General features: G+C 34.8%; 1 protein-coding gene across 1 annotated transcript; it reads right to left on the bottom strand.

The window, feature by feature from the left end:
• Nucleotides 1–440: 440 nt before the first annotated feature.
• Nucleotides 441–1,408, bottom strand: LOC149578184 (FKBP-type peptidyl-prolyl cis-trans isomerase). Its single transcript, XM_089827784.1, has one exon. It carries the CDS (start codon nucleotides 1,308–1,310, stop codon nucleotides 690–692), a length of 621 nt encoding a protein of 206 aa, XP_089683910.1. The 5' UTR covers nucleotides 1,311–1,408; the 3' UTR covers nucleotides 441–689.
• Nucleotides 1,409–25,720: the final 24,312 nt, after the last annotated feature.

Here is a 25,720-nt window from a genome sequence, read left to right as displayed (position 1 = left end):
TTATTTACGGCTATCAGGAACTGTCAGGCTTTACAAACAAACAAGACCATTTGATCGGATGATAATGTTTTACAGATCATAAATCCCTAGCAATATTTCAAGATATAGTAAAAACATTACCTAAAAAGTAAAACTCTCAAGAAACCTAAAACAAAGAAGCAATTTACAGACCTCGTCATGTAATAAACGCAGTAACCTCGTCTATTTCTGCAACGGCGAAGTGAGTTTTAATCCAGTTGCAGAATACAATAAACATCGGTCTCATTGATATTGCAAGAGAGTTACTCGGTAACACAAGTACTCATTTCACCCAAATTTAAGAACTTCATTCTTGATCAGATCATTCCTTCAACAGCACTTCAGATAGTTCCCTTATTTTTACCATCATTATGACCGCAATAAATAGAAAGTTACCTATGTTAGCGATCACAGCATTGATGTTTGTTTAAACTTAACTTTCATTGATATAAAAACTAAATTTGAAGTGTTTCACTTAATCAATTTTTTGGGCCAAAAATTCGACCCAAGTACGTCAATGGAAGTGAAGTACAAGCGCAGTAACAACAGGCAAGGAAAGCGCCCTAAGAGATTCGGAAATAAAATATCGTGGTAAGAAGATCCTAAAGAATAAGAACAGTCCGCACAAACAAGAACTCAACTCCCTGAGTAGTTTAACCCTAAAAATACAATTAAGGTTTGCTCTCGGGCCAAACACTAATCTTTTCTTTATCGTATTTGACAATAAGTGCAGAGACTGCTAAGATAAAGTACGTCTGTAAAATAAGAGTACCAGGAGCATGATATTTGAATAGGCTCTGCCCCGAAGCCAATTCAACCAAGAGCAAGGCAGCAAAACCCAATGCTGCAAATCTGGCATTGAGTCTCTCGCTGTAAGCATTGAAGCCGAGCTCTACCTTGAGGCCACCAGACATGGGATCCTTCAGAGGGACTGGAGGCAGCAAAATAGTTTCTTTTCTGGACTTCACTTTTGATGGGTCCATCCCCGCTTTTCTGAGCCTCCTCATTTCTGCCTTCTTACCAAGTCTTTTTCTCCGAAAACCCGCAAGCCTCGCTTCAAACTCCTCCGGCAGTTGAGCTTCTTTAGTCTCCCCTTCATCTGATTTTGCCTTTGGGTAATTAAATTTCGCTCCTCTCCCTCCATTTCTGCGTTTTAGTGGTGTGGGTATAGGAGCGAATTTGAGATTTGCGGTTGAGTTCGAGAGTTGAAAGCTCCTCGCACCGAAGATTGATGATTTCGATGGAAGGAAGGGAATGGCGGGAATGCCCATCGACTGTAATATCACTTCCATTGTTGGCGCTTGGATGAGATCACTTGAGCCGAGACAGAAGCGACTGAAATAGGATATAATCGTGCAGACGTGGCAGAAAGATTATGGAAAACATTATTTTGATTGATAAGTAGGAGATAATTTCCACAGCAAGTCAAATTGTGATGTGAATATCAGGATTTAACCGTGTGATTTTGAGTCAAACTCATTGACCCATGTTTCATGAGTAGTGATTCAACATGAATCCATCTCTCATGAGAATGAATGGAACACTTAGCACTCATTGGATCTAGGTGATGCTCACAGGGGTGAAGCACCGGGACTTCTCGGGAGGTCACCCATCCCAGTACTACTCCAGCCTGAGCGCGCTTAACTACAGAGTTTCCTCCATAGTTAAATCCAAAGCTTGCAACCCCATTTGCAAAACCTTCACCAAGTGTTGTGCCTTATGAACCATTCATTAGAAAGCCCCTTAAGCTCATCCATTGATAAGTAGGAGATAATTTCCACAGCAAGTCAAATTGTGATGTGAATATCAAGATTTAACTGTGTGATTTTGAGTCAAACTCATTGACCCATGTTTCATGAGTAGTGATTCAACATGAATCCATCTCTCATGAGAATGAATGAAACACCTAGCACTCATTGGATCTAGGTGATGCTCACAGGGGTGAAGCACCGGGACTTCCCGGGAGGTCACCCATCCCAGTACTACTCCAGCCTGAGCGCGCTTAACTACAAAGTTTTCTCCATAGTTAAACCCAAAGCTTGCAACCCCATTTGCAAAACCTTCACCAAGTGTTGTGCCTTATGAACCATTCATTAGAAAGCCCCTTAAGCTCATCAATTGATAAGTAGGAGATAATTTCCACAGCAAGTCAAATTGTGATGTGATTATTTTGATTATCAACCCCTACGATAACTCTAAATACCGTGGAACTCTGATGATTTTTAATGTGTATGTTAGATATAATCTATGGGATAGCCTACTAACTTACATAAATTTCTGGACGTGGGAGAAAGAATAGGGAAAACATTCTTTCAATTATCAATTTCTACTATATTTCTAAATATGTGTGAGATTCTAGATAGATGGATGAGTTTTTAAATGTGTAAGGCTATATATAATATTTGGAATAGTCTACCAACTTAAATCAATATTAGTAAATTCTTTTTAAAGCTTAAGTTGATGATGAGTCCATCCATTTTCTTAATTTTCTTCTTGATGAATAAATTTTGTCTAGAGTTGTATAATATAATATCTACAAATTTGTTAATGTTGTTCCTATATGATCACATTCTAAAATGAAATGTTGCTTGTTTCCACCTTCTCAAAATTACAAAACGTGCAAACTCTCTCTTCCCAAGTTTTGGGCTCACAATAGGGATGATGAGAGTTGGTTTTGAGTTGTGCAATAAGAACTTTGCCTTTCCAAGAAATGTTGGCCCCTATGTTCACTTTTTGGAATTGATCACATGTAGGGTTGAACTCGTTGATATAATAAGTTTTTTTTTTTCCTTCCAAAGCCCATTTCCCCAAATTCTCTTGTAGAATCTCTCCTTAACGAGTACCTTTGTTTCTTTATTATCGGCGAGACACATATTGAAATGGATATCCCATTTGCTCATCCACTTGATGTTTTGTTGAATCAATGCCTTTTTACATTTGCAAAATATATCATTAAAGACTACTTTATGTCATCTACCTTCACCCATATTTCTTGAATCTTTTTAGATAGTTGATGAGTTGAAAAATATCAAATGCCTCGATAGGGGCAGCCCCACTTCATTTAGCATGATATCATATGAAATGTTGTTTTCAATTTTAAACATGCTTGTGATCCAATGCTTTTGAATCCTCTCGATTTGCTTCTATTGTAAGGTTGAAGTGTTTCTCACCCATATTTCACATTCATAAGGAACAATTGGCAAAATTAGAAGACCAAATAAAGTTTGATCAATTTTCCAATCTCAAACCTCTACCTCACGACACTTATTTTGAAGCACATAAAATTTCTTCCATCCTCCTAATATTTCTTTCTTTCTGCAACCTTCCCAGCTTAGATTTTTGTTGAAGTCAACCCCAGGGTATTTATACTCCATAGCTTCCTCAAGAATGTTGTCCTCAAAATAGAATTATGTTAATGTTGTTTTATGCATTTAGAAAAAATTGTGACTTTAGTCTTACTGATATTGACTTACATCCCTACCATTTTTGAAAGGTGTTCAAGAGAGAATAAATGTTCTTGCAAACCACAATAAAATTTAGCAACAAAATTGAGATCATTCGCATAAAGGAGTAACCTCATTACAAATTCACCTAACTAGATACCCTGACCATTTTGTATATCTTACTATTCTTCAAGTTTGTCAATGTACAAGCCAAACAGAGTAGGTGATAGTGGACAACCTTGTTTGAGCCATATATTACTCCTACAACACTTTGAAATGTCGGTTGAAGTTTTGATTTTGTTTTCACCTCTTTGTACAACATGTGACAAGCAACTCTAAGATTTGTAGGGATCCCCAATTTTTCCATCTTGAGCCAAAGCTTGTCCCTAGGGACAATGTTGAAAGCCTTTGTAAAGTAAACAAAGCAACAAAAACCTTCATCATTTCTCTCCCATGCTTTTTTTATTATGTTCCTCAAGGTGATACAATGGTCAACTATCGAGTGTTTTGGCCTAAAACTAGCTTGCCCTTTTGTGGATTTATGATTTTCCTCGCCCTATTTGTTAATTCTATTTTCTATCATGCTACCCAAAAAAATTGCAAACTATGGGTTGATCGTTATTCTCCTGTAGTTGGAGGAATTATTAACATCATCGCTATTAAAAAAGGCTATAGCAAGGCTAATTTTCCAATATTTAAGAAACCCATTTTGGTTGATATTATTGAAGTTTTTTGTAATGTGTAGTGCAAGGGTTTTCATGCCTCACTTGAGATACTTTACTTGAAGTTCAACCAGGTCTTTTTCCTTACCGATACCCAACTTCTTAATATTCATCTCAAGCTCCTGCATAGTGAGAAGATTTGTCACATTATTGACCAAGGGTGGTGGGTCCACCTCGTTTATTTTTTCATAAAGTTACTTAGCATACTCGAACCATTAACTGATTGTAATAATATTTCCAGTTTATTTCTTTCTTGATTGTAGTTCTTTCACAAATAGTTGTGTCAAGGCTTGTTTTACTAGACTCTCTTATCTTTGAAACCCTAGTCATTTTGCATTCCTTATCAAACCACGTATTGATTAGAAAATAGTTTATTTCATATTTTCTTTTCTTTGATCTTTTGCACTTAGAAAGATCATGCATGTGTATTCCCTCCCCCTTATATAGTCTCCCAGGTGTAGTTCAGAAGATGTCCCTATAAGATGAAGTCAGAAGAATTATGTTTAGTGAAGGTGGTTATTGAGGGAATTGATCATTTGCCCCAATTTGTTTATCCTCTTCCCACAATAAATTTATGTACAATGGTCTATGATCTGATTTAAGATCCCATGTGTGTTCCCTGGTCATAACTTCCTCACTTGTCTCATATAAATTATGATAACATATTGCATAATCAACCACACTTCCTATGTTGTATGTGTTGCAAGTGAATTTGTTTGATTTTGGCCTTCTAGCCAACCATTACAAATTATTAAATCAGAAGTACCACATAAAGTGATTGATTCTTCCCAAAAATTATTGTTGCCTTTAAAATCATATGATACTCTTTCCCACTAGTGTTTACTCTTTCTTATGAGTACCATCACATAATGGAAGGATTGTTGTATAAATGTGGTTGGTTTTTAATAATGTTTTCAAGGAGGAACATCACACAATTGATCATAATAAAAACCCAAAATAAGCAAGTCATCCAAAGAGCATTTATTTGGTTTCTTGGAGTTTGGATTTTGGATTTTTCCTTTTAGTTTTTTAAAAAGTAAAATAGGTTGTGGAGGATTCTAAAATCTATTAAAAACAAATGTTGTCTAAGAAATAATTGTAGTTCATTGGTAGTCAACCAACAAATTAAAAAAATGAAACATGGAATATAGAACTATTGTGACTCTTTAAAAGTATTTGTAGCTTCAATGTCATATTGAAGAAATAAATCATGCAAGTTGACCATCTTGTGAATATCTCATTAACTAGGGGTTTCCTAGAACAGCTATGTGTATGAGTACTTGGCCTCTAGTTCTCAATAGAAAAAACTTATTTACCTTTAAACTTGAGAAAACTTGCATCATCATCACCATTGGAAAAATCCATTATTTTCTTAGCTCACATGTTCTTGACCTTCTCATTGAGAATGTGGATCCCTTTTGCACTATTTTCAATTGTAATCTTGTGCACTTTCACAAGATTCTTTGAATTCTGATGGACCTTCTAAATAGTCTTCCCCAACAACTTGATTTGGCTTGCATACTTGTTCTTTATGTTTCTAGAATCTCTTACAACCTCCTCTAAGATTGCAAGAATATTATAGTTATCATCTCTTTTCTAGACAAAATAATTGCCTCCATGCTATCTAGGACATGCCTCAACTTTACATTGATATTGTTGATTTCAAGGAAGAACAACTTGAATAACTCAAATTATCCCACTATACTTTCCTTTTTCTTAAGCTAGCTCATTATAAATATCTTCCTTTTATTTCAAGAAAGTTAAAATCATTGGACACTTTACGTAGGGGAGGAATTTGAACTTCTCTAGAGAGAAGTCCTTGCTCTAGTCTACATAGTATCACTCATCTTTTCTTTAGCTCTATACTTACCATGTTCATCCCCTTCATCAATAGGTGTATTCTTCTTCCTTTTCCCAACTAAATGCTTCTCCCCAATACAAATATATTTCCCTTCATCCCAACCTGTTTCATCTCCACCAAGCTATCCTTGTATTCTAGTTTCTTCATCCTTGTCAATTTTCCCTTGCTTTTCCTGTTATCAAGATCAACCCTTTTGATTTTTCCATGAGAGATTGCACATTATAATCCTCCTCATTATCTCTCATAAACAAACCCCCCAAGTAAGAAATTTGGGTCTTTTCATGCTTCTTAAGGGTTGTCCTTATTTCCACTTCCATAGAATTGTTATCCCTTAATTCCTTGTCAACACACTCTTCCTCTTCTATTGATTTATCTTCTATACAAATGCCCATGTTTGATTAGTTGATATTGTATGTAAATTAATTTTGATTGGTCTTGGTGCTTTGTTTTGGATCATATAGTATGAATAGAGACTTCTCATAATACATTATTAGCAAATTCAAACTCTAATGTAGAATTGGAATTTTATAACTTTTCATATGACCCCTAATATCAACCTCAATAGATGATAGCAAATAAAAAGTAGAGGATCCAACAAGCTTGTGATGGAAATTACCAAGCAAAATTAAATGATACCTAGATGAACTTGTGAACCTAATTTGAAGTGCAAAGCACCTCATAATTACCTTCATCATTTCACCCCAAGTTAATTTGATAAATCTTCCATTTTGTGCATCTAAAAAGAGCTTAACTGACTTATCTCTTTTGTCCTCATTAAAGAATTTACTAGTAGCACTTTCTAAAGCCTTTCAGTCCCTCAAAATTTTCTTGCCCTCAGTGGATACCTTTAAAAATTGGCCAATTAAGTATTCTAAAATATCTAAGTCTACCTCATAAATAAACATATTTTTTTTCTTCCTCCCCTTGACAAAGCCTTGGAAGCCTATGGTTCAAGGTAAACTTTAAGAAAGTCACCTCCAAAAAAAGATATAAAATATTGGCGAATCTTTCATTATTTTGAAAAAATAAAATTATTTATATTGGTGAATCTCTCAATTTTTTATTCTCGATATGATTAATATTAGCGATTATTTTTGAATCATAATTCTTTTTGTATAAAACATTGACGAATCTCAATAATAATAGGAAGTTAATTAATCACCATGGAATATTACAAATCAAAATTGAACATTTTTTTACCTCGTGGAATATTATGAGGATCATTACATATACTTTAAATCAATAATGAAAACTAAATATTGGTGATATATCCCTAAAGTAACCAATAATTATGATAATTATTGGATAGTTCAATTTAATTTCTCCAATAATATATTATATTTAGGTGACTCAAATCTAATCATGTAACAAATATTGTGGAAAATATTTGAATTTAAATTTTTCAATAAAATAAATTATTGAGCAATTTTAAATATTCTAGAACTAAATTTTATAAAACTATGGCGATTTAGGTTGTATCAAATCTTAAATTATTAGCCAAATTACTAGCCAGAAAAATCTAAACTTAGCCAATTTGCAAATATTAGCCACTAAAAAATACCTTGCTATGGTTTATTACCATAGAGCTACTCAAGATAAGGGGTAACCCCACCCTTCTCAAAAATCTTCCAAACCAACTTATTATTTTTTACCTCTTCATAGGGAACAATGTCGATGAAACTTCTATCACCACCCATGATAGAACAAATAGTATTAGAGATGAAAAACAAAGTTAAATAAAACAAACCCCATAATTGATATAAAGTAAAGGGTCCCAAGAATTTATTGAGAGTCTTTGTGAAACTTAGTATGGAAAGACAACTACTAATCATAATGCTTAAAAGTATAGCCATAGTAACAATGCAACATTGATGATTTAATATGGCATTAGCTGAGAGAGGCGAGGTCATAAAAATCCCTCCTATGCTCTTAGGGGTTATCAAATCCTAGTTAGCAAAGTATTCAACTAACCTATTCCTTGTATATATGGGAGACGTGGCGCTTCTGAAAGGTATCAATAATAGAAGTGGAGTACCTAATTAAACTTTCAATAGTCTATCCTTTTTTGGGTTTTTTTAAGGTAATTAATGATACTCAATGAGTTCCCTTTAACTTGACCCATCTTGAAACCATGAAATTGGGCCAATTTGTGTCCATTGTAGACCACGTTTGCTTAAACAAAGTGGTTATTTGGGTACCTTAGGGGAGTGACATACCTAAAACATAATTCTATTATGATCTCTAAATAGTTTCCAATGTCTAAAATGGTTGGGATTTCCCTAATCCATCATATCAAAGTTTACCATACCACATTATCCCTAGAGTTCCTAGTTTTATAAATGGGACTGCATGTGTTAATGGGAAGCTTTTGTCTATTAGAAACCTATTGATCATAATAAAAAATACAAAATTATAGACCATCTAAAAAAGAATTATAAATCCCAACAATGAAACTATCCTTGAGATAATTACATATATTACAAGAAATCCTTTGAGAGGGAAAAATTGACTCACTAAAAATTATATTATTCTTGCTCTCTTTTCAAAACCCCTAAGCAACATGAGGAATGACTGAGGACCATTGAAGTAAGAAAGAAGGATTTCTAGAGGAAGAAATATATTGATTGTAAACATAAAAAATAATGAATTAGGAAAATCCTAGCTAGGGTTCCAAAGAGAAAGAACACCAACCCAAATATCCTTAACAAAGTTACATCCAAAAGAGATACATAATAAGTTATCTAAATTTACCTCATGGAGATAACATCTAAGAAAACCCTTTTATCAAATTATCAATCGTAAGCACTTTATATTGATCTAATAGCCAAAAAAATGAGTTTAGTAACTAACAAAGTGATCTAGGAGCATCCTTGGACTATTGGCAATCTTGCATCATCCAAAAACATTTTGCTTTGCTTTTTGTTTTTCAATTTTTAGTTTTAGTGTTTGAGGTGTCAATCACTTGATCTCACATTCTAGATCTCGGTTTCTTATCATGGACCTATCTTGGATCATTCTTCTGAGGTTGCATATCTTAATGCTCATTATGTTTGAAGATATGTTTCATCTTCTTGGGTATTTTATTCTCTATGTGGTATTTTGCTTATGTGAGGTTCATCTTATCTTATGAGGTTTCATGGATTTACATATTGATTGTTTGATCATGTGAGGCCCTATATCCAAGGTTGGTTATGTTCATATGGTGTATTATGTATTTGGTCATTTATTTTTTGACGGTTAGTCCTATATCACGTAACATGTTTCACATAGGAAGTTGTGATCTTAAAGCTGACATGTGTGTCCTGATGGCTATATATGTAATCTAAGATGTATCTTGTATGGGTTGATTGAGTATGAATGTGATATAAGAGGTTGGATTGAGAAGAAGTAGAGTTGGTCTATAATCTAGATTTTGTATTGGTCGCAAGTGGGGAGGCCTTACAACCCAACATGTTAGATGTTTCTTTAATGTAAGATAGTTATTTTGATAATGAAATTATGTAGTGCAAGGTAGGAGAATCCCCAAAGGAGATGTCCTAGCCCTCATTAGATAACCACAAAATAGAAATAATACAAAAATGCAAGATCTAATACTAATTCAAAACTCTTTATTCATAAAATAATTTATTACATGCAATATGCCTGGCTATAAGGCCTTCCGGATTCGGGCCAAATACAAACAACAATTACAATATCAGTTCTGTAAGATCCAACTTACAATCCCAATCCCAACTAGTCTAGAACCACAACTGGATAAGAACACTGAGAAGAATCCACACTTATACCCTCAGGTCCACCAAGCAATCCTCTTCTTCTCAAGCTGCAACCATTAGTTCTTCAAAGTTCGCATCTACCCTTCATGCTCTTCTCCAAGCTAGATGATAATGCTTAAAGACTCCACAAAACCCCTACTTATACCCAACCAAGCCACAAGTCGACCTAGTTCATTAAATTAAATCCCTCACATTAAATATATGTTGAGCCACAAATCAGCTACAACATAAATTAAATACCCAAAGTCAACTCATAGATAACTCGGCACCAACAAGAACCAAGACCAAGTCGAGTGTCAGAAAGACCAAGCCGAGCATCAATAAATTCCAAGCATTGTGGAGCTCCCGGAGCATGTTGAGCACCACAATGTATGCTAAGCTCCTAGTGCATGTCGAGCACCATAGTGTATGTCGAGCTCCAAGTGTCTTCCAAGCTCCCTTCAATGAAGGAGAAGACTCGGGCAACACTACTAACGAGCTTTCAGAGATAACTGAGCTCCCAGTATTTGCCAAGTGCCCCAAGCTTTACTGAATGTCTTCATTAACCGAGTCACTCGGTTAACACAACAACCAAACCAACTCAGTATCAACCAAGTCATACTTCCTTCTTTGACCAAGTTCCCAAACTTCAAAGCCAAACCACACCATCCTGCAAGATTGCAAGCCAACTAGGGATGCTCCTGCATCAGACACCCCAGGTTTGAAAAGATGTTCTTAATAGCTGGAAGAACATCTTCTAGGATTCAACACATAAATCCCAAACTGGTTCTTCACATACATATCCTTCAAGTCTTCAAGTTCTACACTCTTTCCTTTTTTCTTCTTTTGCTTCTTCATGTGCATCCTCATTGTACTACGAGTCTACTTTCCATATTGATCTCCAACCTTCTCTGAATTTGTCAACTCAACTCGACTGCCAATACTCAAGTTCTATCTACCGACCTCCTCATTCTGCAAAGGAATTAGGGAATGCTTTATGCCACCTTTCATAGTTCTAAACACAATCTTGACACAATTATGCATAGCTTTGAAATCATACTGCCAAGGTCTACTAAGCAACACATGAAAATTGTTTATGTCCACAATGTCACACAACACTTGATCCTTATACTGCCTAATCTATAATTCAACAAGGCATTGCTCCCTCACTTCCAAAGCATGCTCATCTTGCAACCAACCAATCCTATAAGGATAAGGGTGTCTCACTCTCTTCAAATCAAGTTTATGAACCATCTCCTCAGCAATAAGGTTATTAGTACTACCACCATCCATAATGACCTTGCAAAATTTACCACCAAACTTACAATGAGTCCTGAACAACTTTACCACTAGAATTACAACAAGTCTTGAACAAACTAGTCCTCTGATAACAATCTAGTACTTAGTGAGTTAGCAAACTCTCTCCTTGCTCCGGTTGACTGTCTTGGACTGCAACCTCATTCATAACAAAAAATTTCCTACCATGAGGACATTCAAAAGATCGATGCCACTTTCTTAGGATTAACCTCAGACATAAATAATAGTTACATGCAAATATAACCAATATCAGAAAATAATAAATCGCACATAAGAGAACACAAGACTCCAAGATTTAACATGGTTCACCCAATCCCTGGGCTATGTCCACCAACAACAAGTCCAATATTATTATTATCCAATGATCCCTTACAGCTCAATACTACCACAAGAACCAATTTTTGCATCACACATTATGAAAATCCCTAACCCTAAGTCTTTTTTATACAAGATTTTTGTTGCTTACAAAATTAAGGCTAGAACAATAGAAAAATAATAGCCAACGCCTTTTACAATATAAGGTCATTTTTGGCTTGGGGGGCGCTGCGCCCGAAAACCCTCGCGGGTGCATTATCCTTGACCCCACCATGTATTGTGACAAGGAGTGCTCTTGGGGCACTGGCCCAAGACCTCACAAGGGTGCTTCCCCTTGACCCTGTAGAAATAATATGGGGAGAAAACCATGTCGAATAAACCTTTGAGTCTGATTAGGCTCCATATCACAACAATCTTCCACTTGGAAACTAATCAGACTCCATACCAATAACCTCCCACTTGGAGACTAATCATAGCACTGCTAAACCTATAGCGCTCACTAGAATATATCAAACCACCCTAGACTCTATTGTTTTTTTATTTTGTTCAGTAGAGAAGACCAATAGAAGCTAAAGAGGAATTCAACTTCTCACTTGTTACTACCTTTGTAAACATATCCATTAGATTTCCATATGTATGCATCTTGTCTAGATTTAACTGTCCATCATCCAAAATTGACTAAATGAAATGGTACCACAATTGTATGTGTTTTTTCTTTGAATGCAAAGTTGAATTCTTTTCAAGATGAATGACATTCTGACTATTTGTAAACAAATAATTATCCTTCTAAGGGTGTCTGAATTCTTCCAAGAAGAACTAAAGCCATATCATCTCCTTGGCTGCTTCTATAGCAACAACATACTCTACCTCTATAGTAGATAAAGCATTAACTTTCTGTAATCGAGAAACTTAGCTCACTGCTGCTCCACCAATAGTAAATATATAACCTGTAGTACTCCACCTGGTATCAATATCCCTTGCCAAATCTGAGTCATATCCCTATAAATCAGTAGTAGAGCCCCCAAAATGTAAACACTTACTAGATGTTCCTCTCAAATATCCGAGAATCCATTTAATTGCATTCCAAGGCTCAATTCCTAGATGACTCATCTACCTGCTAACAACCCCCACTGCATGTGCAATATCTGGCCTAGTACATACCATAATATACATCAAGCTTCCTACAGCTAAAGCATAAGGTACCTTGGACATCTTGTCCTCCTCTTCTTGTGTCTTTGGACACATCTCCTTAGTCAACTTCAAATGACCAGGTAAAGGTGTGCTGACAGCTTTAGCATTCTCCATAGAGAAACATTGCAACACCTTCTCAATATAATCAACTAGAGATAATGTCAATTTCCTGTTCTTCCTATCTTTGTGAATCTTCATACCAAGGATTTTTTTTTATTCCCCCAAATCCTTCAGAGCAAATGCATGTGCTAATTAGTGTTTCAGCCCCTTAACATGATCCATGTTAGACCCAGCTACAAGCATATCATCAACATATAAACATAAGATAATGTAGATGTCATCATCCAACCTCTTAAAGTAAACATAATGATCTGAATGACACCTACTATATCCATGCTCATGCATAAACCTGTCAAATTTTAGATACCATTGTCAAGGTGCTTGCTTCAAGCCATATAAACTTTTCTTCAATCTGCATGCTAAGTTCTCCTTACCATTGACCTCAAATCCCTATGGTTGTGTCATATATATCTCTTCATCCAAATCACCATGAAGGAAGATTTTATTAACATCAAGCTACTTCAAATGCAAATCTTTAGTAGCCACAATACTTAAAACAATGTGAATAAAAGTCATTTTAACAACATGAGAAAATATCTCATCAAAATCAATGCCCTTTTTTTGTGCAAATCCTTTTACCACTAACTTGGCTTTAAATCTTTTCTTACCTCCATCCTCTTCTTTCAACCTGTAAACCCATTTATTCTGTAAAGCCTTTTTACTTGTAGGCAACTTGCATAAATCCTATGTCTTATTTTTCAGCAAAGAGTCAATTTCTTCTTTCATTGTAGACTCCCACTGAATCTTTGTATCCACCTACACAACTTCAGCATAGCATTTACGTTCACTAGCACCAGTAAGTAAAATAGAATACAAGGAAGGAGAAAAACTTTTTGGAGGTCTTCTTATCCTTGTTGATCGTCTAACATTCACTAGGGTGTGTGGTATTTGTTGTTGTGGTTGTTGCAGATCACGAGGAATTGCTGGAACATCAACTTTTGAAGTATCATCCAGCACTACATAATCATTTTATTTCTCCTCATGTTGCTGCAACATATCTTTGCACATCACTTTCTCATTGAATATAACATCCTTGCTTCTTGTAACAAAATTATGATTTTCAAAATCCCAAAGCCTATAACCAATTTCATCAATTCCATATCTAACAAATACACATTTCTTTGACTTAGCTTCCAGCTTGGTTCTATTTTTAGAATCTATATGAGCAAATGCTTCACAACTAAAGATTTTGAGAAAAGAATAACTCACCTTCTTACCAGTCCATGCTTCCTCTGGAATACCACAACCCAAAGGAGTGGAGTGACCTCTATTAATCAAATATGTAGTAGTATTAACAACCTCCGCCCACATGTTTAAGGGAAACCTTGAATGCAACCTCATGCTTCTTGCACACTCCATTATAGTCATGTTCATGTGTTCAGCCACTCTATTTTTTTGTAGAGTCCTTGGAACAGTTTTCTCTCTATGAATGTCATTAGTAGAGCAATAATCTTCAAATTCATGATTGCAATACTCACCACCATTATCAGATATTGAGACATTTTAATTTCTTTCCAATCTCATTTTCAACCAAGGATTTCCATTTCTTAAAAGTTTGAAATACATCAGATTTTTGTTTAAGGAAATAAACCCATACTTTTCTAGTTGCTTCATCATTAAATGTAACATAATAATGAGAGCCACCAAGGGAAGATACCTGAGCTGGTCCCCATACATCTGTATGCACAAGCTCTAATTTCTCACTTTTATTTTCCTTCCCAATCTTCGCAAAACTCACTCTATTTTGTTTTTCATACACACAACTTTCACAGAAATCCATATTGACACATTTCAAACTTGGTAAAACTTTCTTTGAATGAATTACTTTCATACCTTTCTCACTCATGTGCCCAATTTTGTTGTGCCACAACACTGTATCAAAATCTACAATAGCTATTTGTTCTCCTTGCTCAATTGCAACAACTATTCCTGAACATTCATTTTTGTCTTAAACAATCAAAGGAGGAGGAACAATATGACCTATACAAAGATATAAGGTACCTACTTTCACACCTTTTGCTACTACAAGGGAACCTTTTGAAACCTTCCAATTTTTATCATTAAAACTAACTATACAACCCTCATCACCGAGTTGCCCTATTGAAATTAAATTCCTACTCAGCCTTGGAACATGTCTTACCTCATGTAGTAGCCAATGATTCCCATTCTACAACTTAATCTTAACTTTTCCCTCTCTAATAATCTGACAGGGTTCATTGTCCCCCAAATAAACAAGCCCAAAATCCCCTTGGACATAATCAATGAAATAACCTCTATGAGGTGTAGCATGAAATGAAGCACCAAAATCTAAAACCCATGAATCATCAACACTTTCTAAAGACAGAAGCAAAGTATCCTCTTCAGATTTGTTACTTACCACATTTGCCTCCTTGTTCCCTTTTGGTTTATCTCCTTCATTATTCTTTCGAGTCCAACATTATTTCTTCTTATGCCTTATTTTACCACAGTACTAGCAATCTCTCATTCCTCTGGATTGAGACATCTTCCCCTTTGACTTTCCTCTTGATTTCCCATGATTTCTGGAATTATTTCCTCTCTCAATCATTATGCCTCTACTTTGTGCGTTTAAAGCACTTCTTGACATAGATCCACTTGAGGTTTTCCTATGAGTTTCTTCACTCAAAATAACACCCATCACATCATCATATTTTAGAGTGTTAGATCCAGAAATGGAATTACTTACAACCATTACCAAGCCATTCTAGTTTTCAGGCAAAGAACACAAAATCAAGATAGCCCTAATTTCTTCATCAAAATTGATACCCATAGAAGATAACTGACTAGTAATAGTGGGTGAACCCACAATAATGGGTTCCACTTTAGTGGGACGAAGAAACTTGGAAAAATTGCTCAATTTTCAAATTTCTAATTTTTGATTGTTCGCGCGCGAACATGTACACTGGACATGTTCACGCGAACATGTGCGTGCCTAATAAGGCATGTTCGTGTGAACATATCTAGTGTACATGTTCGTCAAATTTCAATGTGCATGTTCACCTGAACATATGTTCGTGCGAACATGCTTTACATGTTCGCGCGAATACCATGTTCGGGCGAACGAACAAAAATAAGAAAATTTCAACCCATTTTTCATAATTTTTTTTTTTTTGCTCTTTTGACTCCCATAATTGCAGGAGAATGATCTTCTACTATAAAATAAAAAATCTCAAAATGTGTTGCTCGGAGCAAGCTTTCCAACGACTATAATTTCAATACATATTTTAGTCATTAAGACTTTCAAATATGAGTTTAACTCATTATAGGTTCATTACCAATTCATTACCGATTGAACATCAACCGACTTTGACACCTTGGCAAAATTAGTAAATTAGGTTAAATTTTTTTTGAAAAATATGTAGGCACTAGCTTATTGAGATACCTTACTATTCAAAAAAAAAAAAAAAGGTTTATGATAAATTGACTTCAAATTATCTGTGTCAAATGGAACATATGTCTGAATTACGATTTGTGTCACTTCAAAACTTCATAAACTATACAATATTCAACAAAAATAAATCAAACCAAATGCAGACACTGGATATTGATGTTACAAATCCAACACCAAAAGAAATACTTCATTATCATTTCTAGAAAAAAAGTTATGTGTGTCAAATGGACTATCACTCTTTAAAATATTGAATTTTATTATGTATCACTTTTCGGAGGAGATAAAAAAAGTTGACATAAATAAAAATAAAATTTAGATTAAAAAATATAGTTACAAAGTAGGAAAAAAGTACTCAAAATCACTAGTTTATGTCATCTTGAAATTATTTATAGTTTTGGAGATATAGTCACTTGAATGTGACGTTTGTTGCAAAAATATTGATTTCAGTGTCAAAATTAGTCAAAAAGTGGAACCCATTATTGTGGGATCACCCTAGTATTAAATGCATTTAAATGATCCACAATAGATCCACCTTCTATCATTTTCATATTAAATAAATGCTTCATGAGAAATACCTTGTTTGAAGTGAGGGGCTTTTCATATAGTTTCGCTAGGGTTTGCATCAACTCTTCTATCATCTTCACTTTTGTAATTTTAAATGTCACTGATGGTGCCAAGCATAATCAAATGCTTCCAAGTTCCTTTCTATCTAAAAGATCCTAGTCATCATTTGTCATAGATCCCTAATTCTTGGTTTTTCCTTCCAACGGCTTCCATAAATCCTTCTAATAAAGATAGTTCTCCATTTGCATCTTCCATAACTGAAAGTTCTTCCCATTAAACTTGTCAACCATCAGCTTACCCTCATTTGCCATCGCTCCCACTCAACCATGAGACCTTCTTGCAGAGGATCGCTAAAAAAAATGATGACTGTCTAGCTCTGATATCACTTGTTGGGATTAACCTCAGACATAAATAACAGTTACATGCAAATATAATCAATGTCAAAAAATAATAAATTGCACATAAGAGAACACAAGACTCCAAGATTTAACGTGGTTCACCAATCCCTAGGCTACGCCCACCAACAACAAGTCCAATATTATTATTATCCAGTGATTACAACCTGATTTTATAATTTGTAATCCCTTACAACTCAATACTACCGCAAGAACCAATTTTCACATCACACATTATGAAAATCCCTAACCTTGAGCCTTTTTATACAAGCTTTTTGCTGCTTACAAAATTAGGGCTAGAATAATAGAAAAATAATAGCTGACACCTTTTACAATGTAAGGTCATTTTTGGGGGGCATTGCCCTTGACCCCACCCTATACTGCGATAAGGAGTGCACCTCGGGCACTGCCCCAGGACCCCGCAGGGGCGTTGCCCCTTGACCCTGTCTTGGGGAAACCCCTGTAGAAATAATACAGGGAGAAAACAATGCCAAATAAACCTTCGAGTCTGATTAGGCTCCATATCACAACACCCTCTTGACCACATCTGAAATAATTACTACTAAACCCACCTCCACCTCCACCTATCCTTCTCTTCTAATCAGCGGGTTTTGGTTCACCTTCACTGCTTAGTTTAGCCTTTTTTGAGTTATCCCGCTTCTCCTTCCCTCTAGCATTACCTTGACTTTTCCTCTTCAACTTATCTTCTCGCCTTTAGAGCATATTGATAAGTATCCTCAACTAAAGAAATATTCAGCATACCAACCTCATCCTGAATATTGAATCTGAAACCATTAATGTACCAAGCTACCTTCTCCCTTGACAATTCTCTATGCCTAGACTGAATAGTTAACTTGTAGAACTTGATATAATATTTCAAAGTCATATCTTTCAGATTTAGATTTTGCAACCTCTTAAACAACTCAATTTCATAATCAACAGGAATGAACTTATCCTTCAATTTAGTCAGCATCAATCTCCATCTAGCGATCTTCATTTCACCTTCTTCTTCTTTGTCTCTTTGCAGTTCTTTCCACCAAAGAGCAACATGTCCTTTTAGCTTAGTTTGTACCAACCTCACTCTGAGTAGATCCTTAATATCCTCAAGCTCAAAGTAGTCTTCTAATTCACCAATCCAATCAATCAGGTCTTTGGGAGTCAAAGTACCTAAGAAATTAGAAACCTCCATCTTATGCTTTAGCTTCAAGTGATATCTAGGTCTACCAAACTAACCAGCCCTAGTTCTAAGAAGTCTCCCCACACGATCAATTCTATCCTCACCACTAGATCCAACAACATCAAAGTCTTCAACAACTTCCTCATAGCCATCATAATTACCCACATGCCTAGGTACACCACCTAAAGCACTCACAACTTTAGAAATCATGTCACTCTTCATCAATACAATCTCAAATCTAAATTTTTCTCTAATCTTCTCTAAGATCCTTTCTTCCACAACATCACTAAGATTATCAATTTCCAGGGTCTAATATTCTTGGAGGCATCTTCCAAAATTTGCGCAAACCCAAAGCAATAGATCCACCAATCCAAAAGATCAATCAGCTCCACAAGATCAACCTTCTCCAACCCAAGATCTTGGTGCAAACTGCCTCAAATACGACTATCCGCTCACACACTAAGGAATAACCTCTTCTCTAATACCACCTAATGTAGTGCAAGGTAGAAAAATCCCCAAAGGAGATGTCCTAGCCCCTAGCAGATAACCACATAGTGGAAACAATACAATAATGCAAGATCTGATACCAATTCAAAACTCTTTATTCATAAAATAATTGATTACATGCAATATGCTCGACTATAAGGCCTTCTAGGTTAGGGACAAATACAAACATCAATTACAATATCAATTCTACAAGATCCCACAAGATCCAACTTACAATCCCAATCCCAACTAGTCTAGAACCATAATTTGATAAGAACACCAAGAAGAATCCACACTTGTACCCTCAGGTCCACCAAGCAATCCTCTGGTTCTCAAGCCACAAATACTAACTCTTCAAAATTCACATCTACCCTTCATCCTCTTCTCCAAACTGGATGATAATGCCTAAAGACTCCAATAAAACCCCCACTTATACCCAACCAAGCCACAAGTCTGCCTAATTCATTATAATTAAATCCCTCACATTAAATATATGTTGAGCCACAAGTCAGCTACAACACAAATTATATACCCAAAGTCGACTCACAGATAACTCAACACCAATAGGAACCAAGACCAAGCTGAGCGTCAGAAAGACTAAGCCGAGCATCAGTAAATTCCAAGCATTGTCGAGCTCCCAAAGCATGCCAAGCACCATATTATATGTTGAGATCTCAGTGCATGTTGAGCACCATAGTGTATGTCAAGCTCCAAGTATCTTTTGAGCTCCCTTAAATGACTAAGAAGACTTGAGAAACACTACTTACGAGCTCCTAGAGAAAATTGAGCTCCTAGTATCTATGAAGCACCCCAAGCTTTGCCAAATGTCTTCATTAACTAAGTCACTCAGTTAACACAAAAATCAAACCAACTCAGTATCGACCGAGTCACACTTCCTTCTTTGACCGAGTTCCCAAAATCCAAATCCAAACCACACCATCCTATAGGATTGTAAGCCAATCAAGGATGCTTCTGCATCATGAAAGGAGTTATTTTCAATTGTATCTTGTTGTAGTTTCATCTAGTTGTCTTCATTGGGGATTTTGGGCATCTCCTTTAGGGATACACCAATCTTATACTGCATCAAGTGGTATCAAAGAATGTTTGGATCTTGTTGGTGACTTGTCAAGACCTTTAGTTGTGAGGTGGAAGATCATGGTATTGTCTTGCAATTATAGAGGACTTGGACAAGTTGGTTGTTGTAATCACTTGTAGGCCTGTTCAATTGTTAATTTTCCTTGTTGGTGAACAAATCCTCAAAGTTGAGGCAGTTGCACCTTGATTTGATTTAATATATTGCCTAGAAGGATGAACCCTAAGAGATTGTAAAATTTTAAGTCTGAAATGAGGAATGCCATTCATAATGTCTTGAATGGCTTGAGAATAAAAAATAAGATAAAGGATGAATATGAGGAAGTTTTTGAATAGCTTGAAGTACCTAAGGTAGAGATCCCTATAGAAGAAGAAATATTCTTGAGAGCGAAATCAAAAGTTGGTAAGAGTCATCAAATAGATGTTTCAAATTATTTTGGTTCATTGCATCCTTAGGACTTAATTGATTGGATTAACATACTTGAAGACTACTTTCAACTTGAAGATATTAGAGATCCATAGAGGGTTAGATTAGCATAAACTAAGTTGAAGGGTCATTTTGACTTATGATGGGAAATAACTACATAAGGATAGAGAGGATAATGGTGAACCTAATATCAGTAGATAGAAAGTTATGCTTTCTACTTTGAAGGTTGAGTTCATTCTTGAGGATTATGAACTTGAATTGTTTAAGAAGATGTGGAACTTAAGATAGAAAGACATGAATGTGAAGGAATACACTGAAGATTTTAGAAAATTTAGATAAGATCTAAGATATCATGAATCTTATAAGGAAAAGTTTGCAAGGTATGTGAATGGTCTAAAATTTGATATTTAGGATGAAATAAGTATGTTAAAAGTGGGTTCAGTTGAAGATGCATATCAATATGTATTGAAGGAAAAAGACAAGTTAGGTATAAAACAAAGTAAACAATTGGCGAAGTTGATAAAAGAGAAGAATTAATTTCAAGGGTTTTTGTTTAAAACATGGTATTTAGGTACATCGATCTTTTGAATGTCCTAGAAAATGCATTGGTAAATAGAACTTGGTAGCACATGAAGATCATGTTGTGAAGGTATCTGATGTTGATTTGGCTCTACCCGAGATTGGAGAATCTCTTTTGTTGAGAGGGCTTATGTTGGATAAGAATAGGAGGAGATAGTATAGAGAAGAAACTTATTTATAGCTATTTACAACTATGGAGCTAATTGAATAAGAACAAGACATATAGGAAGAGATAGGTACAAATGTAGCTAATTAAGCAAGCTGATATAGATAAAGCTAAGGAAGGTGGAAAGGAAACATATCCTAATATGGATTCTATTATTTAAGACATAATATAGAATGGAATATTGAATGATGTAGAAGGAAATTATGAATTATTTGAGGACAAATACAAGACGAAGTTAGAGGAAGTAGTTAAGTACATGCACAACTTTCATAAGACACCCAATGAAATTTATGGAACAATACCCAAATAACTTTACAAGATAGTTGATGGAAGATGAAGAATAACACAAAATCTAAATAGAGAACCAACAAAGTGGTGTAGGAGCATCCTTGGACTATTGGAGATCTTGCATTATCCATAAACATTTTGCTTTGTTTTTTGTTTTCTAGTTTCCAGTTTGAGTGTTTGAGGTGTCGACCACTTAATCTCACGTTCCATATTATGAAAACTTGGTTTCTTATAATGGCCCTATCTTGCATCATTCTCCTAAGGTTGCATATCTTAACATTTTGTATGCTTGAAGATATGTTTCATCTTCTAGAGTGTTGTATCCTCCATAGGCTCTTCAAGTGATGTGTTGTAACTTGCTTATGTGAGGTTCATCTTATCTTGGAAGGTTTCATGGATTTACATATGGGTTCTTGGATCATGAGAGGATCTATATCCAAGGTTGTTGATTTTATTATGGTGTATTATGTATTTCATCATTTAGTCTTTGAGGGTTAGTCCTAGATATTGTGTAATGTGTTTCCTATTTTAGGAAGTTGTGATCTTAAATCTGACATGTGTGTCCTAATGGCTATATATAATATAAGATGTATCTTGTAGGTGATGATGGAGTATGGATGTGATAGAAGAGGCTAGATTGAGAAGAAGTAGAGTTGACCTATAATCTATATTTAAATTGGCCACAAGTGGGAAGGCCTTACAACCCAACATGTTTGATATTCCTTTGATGTGATTTAATTTTTTTGATAGTAAAAGGAGTTATTTTCAATTGTATATTTTTGTACTTTCATTTTTTAGTCTTTATTGGGTGTTTTGGTCATCCCATTTAGGGATACACCAACCTTGTACTACATCAAGTGGTATTAAAGAATGGTTAGATCTTGTTGGTGACTTGTTGAGACCTAGACTTATTGGTTGTGAGGTAGAAGATTGTGATTTTGGCTTGCAATTGTAGATGAATTGCATAATTTGGTTGTTAGAATCAACTACATACTTGTTGACTTGTTAATTTTCCTTGTTGGCACCTTGATTTGATTCAGTACATGGTCTAGAAGGATGAACGCTAATAGATTGGAGAACATGTTTGAAGAATTTAAGGATGAAATGAGGAATGATATTTGTAATTTCTTGAATGTATTGAGAAGAAATCTTGAGAAAGAGGATGAATATGAGGAATTTGTGGAAGATCTTAAAGTGCCTAAGGTAGAGATTCATATAGAATAAGACCAACTACTGAGAGATATAGCACAAGTTGGCAAGAGTCATAGAATAGATGTTTCAAATTATTTTCGTTCATTGCATCCTAAGGACTTGATTGGTTGGATTAATTAATTTGAAGACTACTTTAGGCTTGAAGATATTAGAGATCCACAAAGGTTTAGGTTAGCATAAACCAAGTTGAAGGGTCGTGTTTCCTTATGGTGAAAAGATCTATAGAAGGATAGAGAGGATAATAGTGAACCTAATATCGATAGATGAAAAGTCATGATTTCTAGCCTAAATGATAAGTTCATTCTTGAGGATTATGAACTTGAATTGTTTAATAAGTTGTAAAACTTGAGATAGAAACATATCAATGTGAAAGAATACACTCAAGAATTTTACAAAATGCATATTAGATTAGGACATCATGAATCTTCTAAGGAAAATTTTGCAAGGTATGTTAATGGTCTAAAATTTGACTTTCTGGATGAGTTAATTTTGCTAGAACTTGGTTTAGTTGAAGATGCTAATCAATATGCATTAAAGGCAAAAGATAAGTTGCATGGAAAAAAAAGTAAATAATTGGCTAAGTTGGATAAAGGAGAAGATGTAATTTTAGAAAATAAATTTGTGTTTAGGGGTCTTTATTTAAAACATGGGATTTAGTTACACCAATATTTTGAATGTCCTAGAAAAGGTATTGGTAAATATAACTTGGTAGCATAGGAAGATCATATTGTAAAGGGATTTGATGTTGATTTGGCTTTACCTAAGATTTTATAATCTCTTTTGTTGAGAAGACATATGTTGGCTAAGCACGAGGAGGAACCAATATAGAGAAAAAAACGTGTTTTGAACTATTAGCAAATTTGGAGGTAAGTGAGTAAGCACAAGACATATAGGAAGAGACAAGTTTCAATTGTTGTCGAGGAAGTTGATACAAAAAAAAGCTAAGAAAAGTGGCAAGGAAACATATCCTAATGTGAATTATATTGTTTAATACATAATAAAAAATGGATTATTGAATGATGTAGAAGGAAATTATGAATTATTTGAGGACAAATACAAGAGGAAGATAGAGGAAGTAGTTGTCAGGTACATGCACAAATTTCATAAGACACCAAGAAATCTATATGGAACAATGCCCAAAGTGCTTTAGAAGCTAGTTGATGGAAGATAGATAAAAAAAACTAACGATAACAAAGAAATCATGGAAAGAGAACTCATGGAAATAACTTCACAATTGAGTAGAGAAGAAATTTAGATATTCATTGAAGCCAGTTGACAAGATTTCAATATTATAAATAGAGTTGCAAGTATCATGATTGGAAATACTTAGAGTGTACTCAATGGGACTATTAAAATCCAAAACAAAATAATGGGAATGCAAGAAGATATTGAAAAATAAATAAGACAAAAGAATGTAATTGGTACAATCAATGTAAGTAAGATGGACAAATCAATTCTAGCACAAACTTATATCCCATATGAAATCAATGGACAAAGTCAAATATAAACTAGAGCATATCAAGAATGGAGAAGAATAGATTCATGATGATAAAATAATCATAGTAGATATACCCTATGAAGATTATACACCCAAAGTCCAACCGTTAATAGAACTGAAAGATGAAAGTTTGGAAGTGTCAATAGTAATAAAAAGGAAATTGAGTTTTAATAGTACTATTGAAAGGAAAATAATTAAACCTATTGGAAAGGTTATAATAGATGAAGAAGAGGAAAATGAAGAAGATAAAACACTTAATAATGTTTAAATCAAAAAGATAAAACTCAAGGAGCTACTAGAGTATTCTAAGAAGCTAGAAATAAAGTAAACAAATGCCATAATGAAGGCCAAGAAGAGAAAAGACAAGATAATGGAAACAACTAGAGACATCATAAAATAATTCAATTCTAGATGTAGAATGTGATTCTAATGCAAGTATAATTAATCAAATCAACATCCTGGTCAAAGTAATTGTAGTGCAAGTTCTAGAAACAGAGAAAACAACACTTAGAGTGGGGAAAGAGCTTGGATTACTTGAATGCATGAATGAATGATATTAGATGAGATATGAAATTAAGCCTCCAAGTCTTCTTATATATGAGTTTTTAGGTAGAAAAGAAATACAAGTTGATGGGAGAGTGAAAGAAAACTAATTAAACCCCTGAGGTCTTTTAAGCCTTGAGCCCCAAAATCACTAGGGACTAGGTCAATCTAGGTTGACCTAGTCCATAAAAGGTTGACCTAAGATGACCTAGTCCTGGAGATCAGGTTTGGATTTCAATAGAAAGAAGAGGTAGATACTAAGAGAAATAGGGTGGAAAGAGGAAGAAAAGAGGAGAAAAGGAGATTGAGCAGAAGCACATTCATGGTTTAAGGAAGGCATTATGAAAAGGGAGCTAAAAGGTCTTAAAAAGGAAAGTGCATCCATTGTAAGGAAGTATAACTACCATCTTTCACTTCTTGAACTTGTAATCCTTTAAAGAATTTAGTCTTTCCAAACATAGAAATTTAAATTTTTTTTCTCATTTCATTAGCAAATATTTTTCACATCAATTCATGTCCTCCAAATATAATATCATCAACAAATATCTCAGCAATCAAAATCTTATGTTCAAATTCACTTTTCAAATACAAATTACTATTCTCACTAGTTGTGACAAAACTGTTATTCATCAAATAAGAGTGTAATCTTTCATACCATGCTCAAGGTGTCGGCTTTAATCCATATAGTGCCTTGTGTGGCTTACATACCATGTTCTTCTGATTTGGGTCCACAAAACCTTCTAGTTGCTTAATGTAGACTTCTTGTTCTAGAATTTCATTTAGAAATGTAGACTTGACATCCATCTAATAAACTTTAAATCCCTTGAAAGCAACATATGCATGTAGTATCCTTACTCCTAGTCTAGCAATAGGGGAAAATATCTCGTCATGATCAATTCCTTCTTCCTGTGCATACCCCATGTAGACTAATCTTGCTTTATTCCTTGTTACTTCTTTATTCTCATTTAGCTTATTTATGAAAGTCTACTTAGTAACAATCACGTTCTTATCATTGGGTCTTGGTACCAATGTCCATGTATACTTTTTTTCAATTTTCTCAATCTCTTCATTCATAGAATTAATCCAATTTTCATTCTCCAATGCTTCCTTAACTGTTCTAGGCTCAAATTCACAAATTAGACGTA

The sequence above is a fragment of the Cupressus sempervirens genome, chromosome 1 (assembly GCF_028749045.1).
Source record: "Cupressus sempervirens isolate cs-2001-9-10 chromosome 1, ASM2874904v1, whole genome shotgun sequence".
NCBI classification, from domain to species: domain Eukaryota; kingdom Viridiplantae; phylum Streptophyta; class Pinopsida; order Cupressales; family Cupressaceae; genus Cupressus; species Cupressus sempervirens.
Note: the sequence above shows the minus strand (reverse complement) of the source record. Positions and strands in the feature narration are given on the sequence as shown.

Coding starts and splice junctions, on each gene's coding strand:
- LOC149578184 (XM_089827784.1), bottom strand. CDS start 1,310: ATGGAAGTGATATTACAGTCGATGGGCATTCCCGCCATTCCCTTCCTT.